Source organism: Oryx dammah, unplaced genomic scaffold (genome assembly GCF_014754425.2).
Source record: "Oryx dammah isolate SB20612 unplaced genomic scaffold, SCBI_Odam_1.1 HiC_scaffold_29, whole genome shotgun sequence".
Taxonomy (NCBI): domain Eukaryota; kingdom Metazoa; phylum Chordata; class Mammalia; order Artiodactyla; family Bovidae; genus Oryx; species Oryx dammah.
The window spans coordinates 16,709,320-16,720,182 of NW_024070213.1; the positions used below are offsets into that span (position 1 = coordinate 16,709,320).

Sequence of the window (10,863 nt, forward strand, 5' to 3'; positions counted from 1 at the left end):
TGCACTTAAAGTTTGGTTGGATATTCACATTTTGTTCAGGTCAGGTCAGTTCAGTTCAGTAGCTCAGTCGTGTCAGACTCCAGTCCTAAAGAAAGGCAATGCCAAAGAATGCTCAAAATACCACACAACTGCACTCATCTCACACGCTAGTAAAGTAATGCTCAAAGTTCTCCAAGCAAGGCTTCAACAGTACATGAACTGTGAATTTCCAGATATTCAAGCTGGTTTTAGAAAAGGCAGAGGAACCAAAGATCAAATTGCCAACATCCGTTGGATCATTGAAAAAGCAAGAGAGTTCCAGAAAAATATCTACTTCTGCTTTATTGACTATGCCAAAGCCTTTGGCTGTGTGGACCACAACAAACTCTGGAAAAGATTTTGTTGGAAGATGTATTAATTTTCTCTTACTGCAAAAAAACAAAAAACAAAAAAACACCCCAAAACAGTGGCTTAAAACAACAACAATGCTTGATTTCTTCTTCTTTTTTTCTTTTTAAAATATGTCTCCTCCCTCCCACGTCCCAACCCACCCCACCCCTCTAAAATCAGGTGCTCTGTGCTTGATTATTTCTCATGGTCTGGGGGTTGGCAGCCCAGATAGTTCTGCTGTACTTACTTGGGTCCCTTCATGGGGCTGCCCACAGTCATCTGATGGTTCATGTAGGGCCCATGATTGTTCAGGGTGTCAAAAGGGAACCAATAGGAATTACAAGACCTTTTATGACCAAGTCTCTGGGGCTCACGCAGTCTGACTTCTGTCATCTTTTACTGGTCAAGGCAAATCATTTATTTTACAAAATTATACGTGAAATGTCGATTCAAGGGTGTGAAGAAATAGACTTTGTCTCTCGATGAGAAGCGGTGACACATTACAGAGACATAGACACAGGAAGTGTGAGTTCTTTTCTGGTTTTCAATATAACTCATTTTTATTATGAGCCAAACTCATGAGTAAACTTTCATTATACCTTAGCTGCTTCATTTACTCCACAATAGTTTAATAGATGCTATTCAGAAAAAAACAGTGCTTGAGTAAGCGTGACATTTTTTGTCCCCAAATATATAGTCAGACAGTTTGGAAAAAATATGAGTAAAATTAACATTTATTATAAATCAAAACATGTCTTTTATAATTGCCAGAGAAGAAACTCCAGAAAAAATAATATTATTCACGCATTGCTAGATTAAAAAAAATCCAAACTAATCAGAAGAATGACTTAGCTATGAAAACATAATATTTAAGACAATTAAGTTTCAAGTTTGTATTCTAAATTTTTTTTACAAAGGATGAAATATAAATACAGATTTAAGATAGTAATCGCAGTTACTATCACATGTGAATCCTCAGGAAGTGTGATTTCTTTGAGGACTGTGTTACAATGATCTACCACAGTAGCCCTTGAGATTTCTTCCAGCATATATGTAGAATGCTTAATGGGCTTTCTTATATCATCCATAGCAATTGAGGCATTTCTTGGCCTTTAAATTAAAAAATATTCTAGAGACAGGCAAATGAATCTCAATCAAATTTTCCTTTAGTGGAGAATATACAAATGGGTTTTGTTCAATTTATCATTTCTTATTTTTTAAAATTGTTGCTGTTCAATTATTAAATCGTGTCCAACTCTTTGTGACTCCATGGACTGCAGCATGCCAAGTCTCCCCATCTTTCACTGTCTCCTGGAATTTGCTCAGACTCATGTCTATTGAGCTCGTGAAGCCACGAGAAAAAAATTTAAATTGAAGTGGTAGTTGATTTATAATCTTTTATTAGCTTCAGGTATATTGTACAACAGAGTGATTCAATCTTTTTGCGGACTATATTAAAAGTTATCACAAAATAATAGCTATATTTCCCTGTGTTGTACAAAATATCCTTGCTACTTATCTATTTCATACAGTGTAGTTTTATCTCTTAATCCAATACCCCTATCTTAATTTTCTATATCTGTGATTCAGTTTCTGTTTTCAATTTACCCATTTCTTTTCTCCAGAAATATATCACCACTGCAGATACTGCTTTTGAGTCCAAAGGCTGGAGTTCCCTTGCAGTCCTGAAATTGCGGTTTTCTGCTCACTGTCTTTCAATGTTCCCAGGCACTCATATAGGGAAACCAACTCCCAGTTGTTCAAATAATAGATGAAAATTATTAACGTTTGGTCACATTGGCCATTACAGGGAGTCTTGTGTTTCAAAGAAAAGAAAAGAAATAGTCCAATCAGGGGGAAAGTCCCTGCCCCTAATTTCAGGAAAAAATACTTAAACAGAGTGTCCTAGGATTTCTAATAAATCACACATTTATCCCACACTTTAAGGCAGTGGGGCCCTTGTGAGAAAAGGCTGTCACCTAAAGTTGCATCTTTTGTTCTTCTTTAAGTTCTATTTTGGGCTTCCCAGGTGGCTCGGTGGTAAAGAGTCCGCCTACCAGTGTGGAAGATGTGTTCCATCCCTGGGTCGGGAGATCCTCTGGAGGAGGAAACGGTGACCCACTCCAATATTCTGGCCTAGAGAATCCCATGGACAAAGGAGTCTGGTGGGCTACAGTCCATGGGGTTGCAAAAGAGTCGGACACAACTCAGTGACTAAAGAACAACAGCAACGAATTCTATTAATATTCCAGTAAAAGTCTCCTAGCAGTTTGGGAACACTCACACCTCGTTCCTGCTGGGCAACTAAATCACAAATGTCACAAAGAAAGAAATTATTTGTCTCAAGTTGAATAAAAGTGTATCTAACTTGATAGCATCTTCAAATAATTTTGAAACAATTCAAAAGGACAGAGCTCAGATCACTATTCCTCTAAACTTGACTCCACAGGCTTCATCCGTTCAAAATATTTATGTGCTGATGCCACTAATGACATCTGGGAACCCCCACTGTGCAGAAAAAACTATGACTGCGCCACTGTTATATACTTGAAGTCCTCTTACATGCTGATGGTTCTCAAAGCCAAAGTAATTTCAAGTTCTTTGGACCAGGTTAAGGTAAGTGCAAGTCAGACCATCTCCAAAACTCACAGAGGAAAACTCATTTTGGAATCATCATCTTCTGCCTTTTAATCCTTTCCTGTTTAATCAACCAGTTCAAGGCACCATAGGTTAAATGAGAACCAGTTAATCTCAGTCTCTTTATTTGAATAAATGATCCAAACATAAGAAGAAAACATCACATGTTTATGATCCAGTACATGGTAAATAGATGAGGAAACAGTGGAAACAGTGTCAGACTTTATTTTTGGGGGCTCCAAAATCACTGCAGATGATGACTGCAGCCATGAAATTAAAAGACGCTTACTCCTTGGAAGAAAAGTTATGACCAACCTAGATAGTATATTCAAAAGCAGAGACATTACTTTGCCGACTAAGGTCTGTCTAGTCAAGGCTATGGTTTTTCCTGTGGTCATGTATGGATGTGAGAGTTGGACTATGAAGAAGGCTGAGCGCTGAAGAATTGATGCTTTTGAACTGTGGTGTTGGAGAAGACTCTTGAGAGTCCCTTGGCCTGCAAGGAGATCTAACCTGTCCATTGTGAAGGAGATCAGCCCTGGGATTTCTCTGGAAGGAATGATGCTAAAGCTGAAGCTCCAGTACTTTTAGCCACCTCATGCGAAGAGCTGACTCATTGGAAAAGACTCTGAGGCTGGGAGGGATTGGGGGCAGGAGGAGAAGGGGACGACAGAGGATGAGATGGCTGGATGGCATCACGGACTCGATGGCCGTGAGTCTGAGTGAACTCCGGAGATGGTGATGGACAGGGAGGCCTGGCGTGCTGCGATTCATGGGGTCGCAAAGAGTCAGACACGACTGAGCGACTGAACTGAACTGAACTGAACTGAAGAGGAAGAAAAAAACCATTAGAGGGAATCCAGACCGTTTGCTAGTGCCAACCCCGAATCAACAGCAGATGGCGCCAGAGGACTTTAGTAGGATCCAATAGCTTTGCTACCATCTCCAAGATTACCTTCTATTTCCCACACCATCTACCCAGGATTTCTAGGGAAGGTCCATAGACTTTGGAGTCAGACTGCCTGGCTTCACAATACCGCATTTGCTAGCTGGGTGACCTTGGATGAGTCTTGAACTTGGTTTTCCTCTTTGTAGAATAGGGATGTTAAAAGCTCTATCTTGCAGGATTGCTGTGAAGATTATGTGAATTCTTACATATAATCACAGGCAATGGCTTCTTGTATACAATAATCTTTCAAAGTGTTATTTGTTAGTGGACACACAATATAAAAAGAAGTTCTGTTGTGAGAGCAAAAGCATAATATTTAGGTGGGTGAGCAAAAGGGTAAATTTTGTGGAGGATTGAAATTAAGTTGGTATCAGAATAAAATTGACTGTCAATTCTCTCTGTAAAGTGTCTTTTGTAAGCTTCTTGAAAACCAAAAAGTAAAAACCTACAGTAGACACGAAAAAGGTAGAGACTGCTAAGTTGCTTCAGTCGTGTCTGACTCTGTGCGGCCCCATAGACGCCAGCCCACCAGGCTCCCCGGTCCCTGAGATTCTCCAGGCAAGAACACTGGAGTGGGTTGCCATTTCCTTCTCCAATGCAGGAAAGTGAAAAGCGAAAGTGAAGTCGCTCAGTCGTGTCTGACTCCTAGCGACCCCATGGACTGCAGCCTACCAGGCTCCTCCATCCATGGGATTTTCCAGGCAAGAGTACTGGAGTGGGGTGCCATTGCCTTCTCCGAAAAGGTAGAGAGAAGGTAGAGAGAAGCACATCAAAGTACACCATCATCCAAAATGATCAATTCACAAAGGAAGATCACAAGTAAGGAAGAAGCAAGGAACTAAAATTTGGGGGCAAGAAACCAATAGGACGGCATTAGTAATTCCTTCAGTTCAGTCCAGTCCTAACCTATCAGTAATTATTTTAAATGTAAATGAATTCAATTCTCCAGTCAAAATAGAGTGGCTGAATGAATAAAAAAACAAAGCCCGGCTATATGTTGCTACAAGAGAGTCAGTTCACTTTTAAGGATACATATAGGCTGATTAAATAGATGGACAATGATATTCCACGAAAATAGAAACCAAAAGAGAGCCAAGGTCCTATACTTGTATCAGACAAAATAGACCTTAATTCAAAAGCTGTAAAAAAGAGACAAAGATGGCTATTATGTTAGAATAAAGGGTTCAATTTAACAAGGATAATCAATCATCACTATATATATACATCCAACATCAGAACATCTAAATATAAAAGCAAGTATAACATCTCTAAAAGGAGAAATAGATTACACTACAGTCAGGAGGCTAAGAATAGTCAATGGGGAACGGATAGTCTTTTCAACAGAAGGTATTGGGAAAACTGGAAACCACGTGCAAAGAATAAAATTGGATCCCTATCTTACTCAACACATGCATATCGACTTGAAATGTATTAATATTAAAGACTGAAATGTAAGATCTGAATCTATAAAACCCTAAAAGAAAACACAGAGGAAAACCCCATAACATTGGTTTAGGAAATGATTTTCTGGAAATGACACCAAAAGCAAAAATCAAGTGGGACTACCTCCAGCTAAAAAGCTTCTGCTTTTAAATGAAAATGAAAAGGCAGCCTGTGGAAGGGAGGAATATATTTTCAGACCATATATCTGACAACAGGTTATTATCCAAAATATGTGAGGAGCTAATGTTATTGCATGGCAAAATAATAAATAACCTGATTAAAAGATCTGAATAGACATTTTTTCCCCCCAGAAAAAGACATACAAATAGCCAAGAGATATACAAAAGGATGCTCAACATCACTAATCATCAGGGAAATATACGTTAAATCACAGTAAGATATCATCTCACATTGTCAGAATATCTGTCATCAAAAAATTAGGAGGTAAGTGTTGGTGAGAATTTGGAGACAAGGGACCTCTTAAGCACTTTTGGTGAAAAAGTAAACTATTGCAGCACTATGGAAAATGGTTTGGAGTTTCCTCAAAAAATAAAAGCAGAATTACCATGTGATTCAGCAATCTCACTTCTGGATATATATTCAAAGGAAATGAAATTATTATTTTGGAGAGGTATTTGCAACTCCATGTTTATTGCAGCATAGTTCATAATAGGCAAGACAGGGAAACAACTTGCGTGTACATCACTGGAAGAATTTTAAGGACAATACATACATGTACATATATATGTGTGTGTACATACACACCAAGTGGAATATTATGCGGCCATAGAAAAAAGAAATCTTGCCATTTGAGACAACATGGTGGGACCTTGAGGGCATTATGCTAATGTAATAAGTCAGATCAAGAAATAAAAATAGCTTTTTTCCCACTTGTTCTCTGCTGGCTATACTTCTGCTCCCCAGGTTGTTCTGGCATCTGGGCCCTGCTCGCTCACCATATCCTGCTTTCACCATATCCAGCAACTCACTCCGCATCTTGAATCTCTCCAAGGCTCGGAGCATCTTGGTGGTGCGTCTTCGTGGTGCCACCCCAGCTGAGGCCTGGAGCACGTAGTGAGTCAGTGCAGACCCAGCCCCGCGTCTCCGCAGCTCCATTGAGGCCACCCCCTCGGGATGCCCGGCCCAGTGCTCGGTGGCCGCCATGGGCTGTTGGTACTGTAGGCTGCTCCTGCCGCTGCTGTTCCTGGTGCCAGGCTCCAGCAGTGCCTCCGAGAGCACCTTCGAGCTGCCTGACAATGCCAAGCAGTGTTTCCACGAGGACATCACGCAGGGCACCAAGTGCACCCTCCAGTTCCAGGTAATTACTGGTGGTCACTGTGATGTAGATTGTCGATTAGAAGATCCTGATGGTAACGGTTTGTACAAGGAGATGAAGGAACAGTATGATAATTATACCCTCACAGCCTCCAAAGACGGGACATACAAATTTTGCTTCAGCAAAGAATTTTCTACTTTCACACATAAAACTGTATATTTTGATTTTCAAGTTGGAGAAGATCCAGCTTTGCTTCCTGGTGAGAACCGAGTCAGGACTCTTCAGTTCAGTTCAGTCGCTCAGTCGTGTCTGACTCTTTGCGACTCCATGAATCGCAGCACGCCAGGCCTCCCTGTCCATCACCAACTCCTGGAGTTCACTCAGACTCACGTCCAGCCAGTCGGTGATGCCATCCAGCCATCTCATCCTCTGTCGTCCCCTTCCCCTCCTGCCTCCAATCCCTCCCAGCATCAGAGTCTTTTCCAATGAGTCAACTCTTCACATGAGGTGGCCAAAGTACTGGAGTTTCAGCTTTAGCATCATTCCATCAGAAAAAAAAAAAAAAATGTCAGGACTCTTACCCAGACGCAATCTGTCTGTGTTTCAATTCATGAAGCTCTGAAATCTGTCATTGACTATCAGACTCGCTTCCGACTGAGAGAAGCTCAAGGCCGAAGCAGCGCTGAGGATCTAAATACAAGAGTGGCCTACTGGTTAGTAAGAGAAGCCCTCATTCTTCTAGTGGTTAGCATAGGGCAGGTGTTTCTTCTGAAAAGCTTTTTCTCAGATAAAAGAACCAGGACAACTTGTGTTGAATCTTAACTACGTTTTGAGAATTGATGCACCATTGCCACTGTAATATTGCTGTCCTCTAATTAACTTTAGGTAGGAAGAACTTAATACTGGCAACATTTTTAGAATCTTACTCATACATTTGTGGGGGTAGGGGGAGGGATGTACAATGCATATCCCCAAGCTGTGGAAAGGACACTTTTTTTTATTTGTAAAGGTAGAAAAACTTTGGGGCTTATTTTGGGCTATTCAAAAATATTCAACACAATGATCTACATTTTTCTGGGTTGTTTCTATCTACACTTTGCACACTAAACTTTGATCATTTTGATACCTTTTAGTTATTTAAAAGTACTTTTCTTGTAAGTTGTGGATATTTTAAAAGCCTTTAGTTTAATGTCAACATGTGTTGTGGAGGAAGAAAGTTACCTTCTAGTTGTTTATAGTAAATAAAGTTTTGTTTTTAAGAAAACCAAATGTGATTAACTGTAGTCCAAGCCCTATTCTGCACTGTTTAATTTTATGAGGAAAAAAATCTATCATAGAAATGTTAGTTAATATTGATAAAATTTTAAACGGACACATCACAGTTTAATTTTTTTCTCAGTAGCTTGGAAAATGTCATTTTTTTTCTTTGGGTTTATTCTATGATCTATGTAACCAGTTATGTTATTTTTTTTTTTTCATAAAGATATTCTGACCTCACAGGAGCAAGTATGTTTCAGTAACACGATAGGGTTTACATAAACCTTAAAAATCAGACTATTGTTAACAGGTAGAGTAATTACAGAATAATTTAAGACACCACAATGGGGAGCAAATGACATGAGAAAACATACATTTTCAGTGCTTTAACAAAGAAAAAAGGTGATCTGTTTCATTGTAAACATTTGAATTGACTAGTTCTTGCTCTAATACGGCTTTAATGTCTGGAGTTATTCCAAGCTTAAATGACAGTTGTTAATATAAAAGTGAAAGTGTAAAAGTGCCATACATTTTATTCTAGTGGGTGTGAGAAGTTAGTTTCTGTGTTTTTTTCTTTCTTTTTCTTTTTGTTATTATTGTTTTTTGTCTTGCACATGTAATGTGTACAATCTCTGATTTAGCAGCCCTATGGCAGAAAGTGCAGAAGAACTAAAAAGCCTCTTAATGAAAGTGAAAGAGAAGAGTTAAAAATGTTGGCTTAAAGCTCAACATTAGAGAACTAAAATCATGGCATCCAGTCCCATCACTTCATGGCAAATAAATGGGGAAACAGTGGCTAACTTTATTTTCCTGGGCTCCAAAATCACTGTGGATGGTGATTGCAGCCATGAAATTAAAAGATGCTTGCTCCTTGGAAGGAAAGTTATGACCAATCTAGACAGCATATTAAAAAGCAGAGACATCACTTTGCCAACAAAGTTCTGTCTAGTCAAGGCTATGGTTTTTCCAGTGGTCATGTATGGATGTGAGAGTTGGACTATAAAGAAAGCTGAGCGCCAAAGAATTGACGCTTTTGAACTGTGGTGTTGGAGAAGACTCTTGAGAGTCCCTTGGACAGCAAGGAGATCCAACCAGTCCATTCTAAAGGAGATCAGTCCTGGGTGTTCATCGGAGGGACTAATGTTGAAGCTGAAACTCCAATACTTTGGCCATCTGATGCAGAGAGCTGACTCATTTGCAAAGACCCTGATTCTGGGAAAGATTGAGGGCCGGAGGAGAAGGGGATGACAGAGGATGAGGTGGTTGGATGGCATCACTGACACAGTGGACATGGGTTTGGGTGGACTCCAGGAGTTCATGATGGACAGGGAGGCCCTGGAGTGCTGCAGTTCATGTGGTCGCAAAGAGTCAGACATGACTGAGCGACTGAACTGAACTGAAGATGATTTAATAATTTAGAATGTTGTATGTGGTTTTCTTATTTGGTAATCTTCATTGGGTTCCTTGGGTTGTACTGCATTAATGAGTATTAAATGGTGCATTTTCTGTACACCATAGGGTTTAGTCTGTGTTTGTATTTTATAACTTATATAGATTGAACTGATTGAAATAAGATTTTGCTCCAAGTATTCTAGGATAGAATACAAGATGATGCAAAATTGTGTTTAAAGCTCTTATGCTGTTTTTTAAAAAAATTACGACTACTTTTTCCATGTTTCTCTTCCCCACCTAGAAGTGATGAGTGCTGGCAATATGAATGGCATATTGTTAGGACTTTGGTATGTACCAGAGAACACTGATTGGACAGCAATTTTAGTCACTTACCACCATGCACTAGAAGTTAACTCTTAATTCTTAGTTGTCTTAAAATGCACATACACGTCTACATATAAGGGCAAGTTGAATTCAGGTTGTCCTGCTTGCTAATTTAAAATGCTACAGTGTAGCAAAGGATGAACATATTTTCAACCCTTTAATTCTAAAATGTTTGAAGACCAAATAGCTGCTCCTTGAACAATATTTATCAATGGATTAAGAACTGAAGTTTAAGATTTTGCAGATTTCTTTGTTGGGGTTCTTATATTGGAGTTGTCCTACAGCTTTTTAAGTGTCCCTCTATATTTAGATCTGCAAATGTTAAACAGTAAAGTTAAAGTGATAAACCTGAGAGTATGTTAAATGTCCTTTTCTGGTTGCCTGCCTATTCTGTTGTGTTCAGATAGTTACACCATAATTAAGCAGAGTTGGGTGTCATCAAAGTGCTGAGTTTGGCATAGATAATGCATTTATTTAATCTGTGCCTATCAAAACTTCATGATATTTAAAGACTATTACCACAAATAACTTGTGATGAAACCTTTGAGGTATATTAAAAAGTTTTAAATCACCACTGTTAGTTGTAGAAAATAATACTGACTTAATCTAGTCTGTAACTTGTTAAAGTTGGATGGCTTGTCTATACTTAATAGGTATGTATATAAAAATTAGAAAATACATATCTACCTACATATGATTACTACGTAAGCTTTTCCTTCTCCTATATAATTTGTAGCTCATCTTTTTTTTTTTTAATCTTTTGATAACTTGTTGCAATAGTTTGAATTTCTCAAATGTTTATATTTGGACACATGGCTGAGAATACTTATTTAAACATCATTAGCTGTATATATTTTTAAAGTAGAATAGATAATGGGAAGGGACTTGATATGCAAATTTATACTAAAATTCCAACTGTGTGAAGATATATTTAAAGATATTACTTTGCTAATAATCTAAACATTCTTTTTATTAAAGACGTAGGTGGTCTGGGGTTCACAGCTTTCTTCCTGGTTTGATGATAATCAGCTTTGAAAACACAGTGGACTGAAAAGCAATTTTATTCTTTTAAAGGTTTCCTTTAAATCTCTGTACTATCCATTTTTGCTTCAGTTTGTAAATGTGTAACTTTTTTTGTTAAATAGGACAAAGCAGA

General features: G+C 38.6%; 1 protein-coding gene across 1 annotated transcript in view; it reads left to right on the forward strand.

Annotated features, from left to right (window-relative positions):
• LOC120857782 (transmembrane emp24 domain-containing protein 7-like) overlaps positions 1 to 7,496 on the forward strand; it is a 15,535-nt gene extending 8,039 nt beyond the window's left edge. Inside the window, exons 2-4 of the mRNA XM_040233518.1 lie at positions 6,323 to 6,472; positions 6,509 to 6,958; positions 7,247 to 7,496. Of these exons, the coding sequence (XP_040089452.1) occupies positions 6,323 to 6,472; positions 6,509 to 6,958; positions 7,247 to 7,496 (850 nt within the window). The remainder of the gene's footprint in view (positions 1 to 6,322; positions 6,473 to 6,508; positions 6,959 to 7,246) is intronic.
• The last annotated feature ends 3,367 nt before the right edge of the window (positions 7,497 to 10,863 follow it).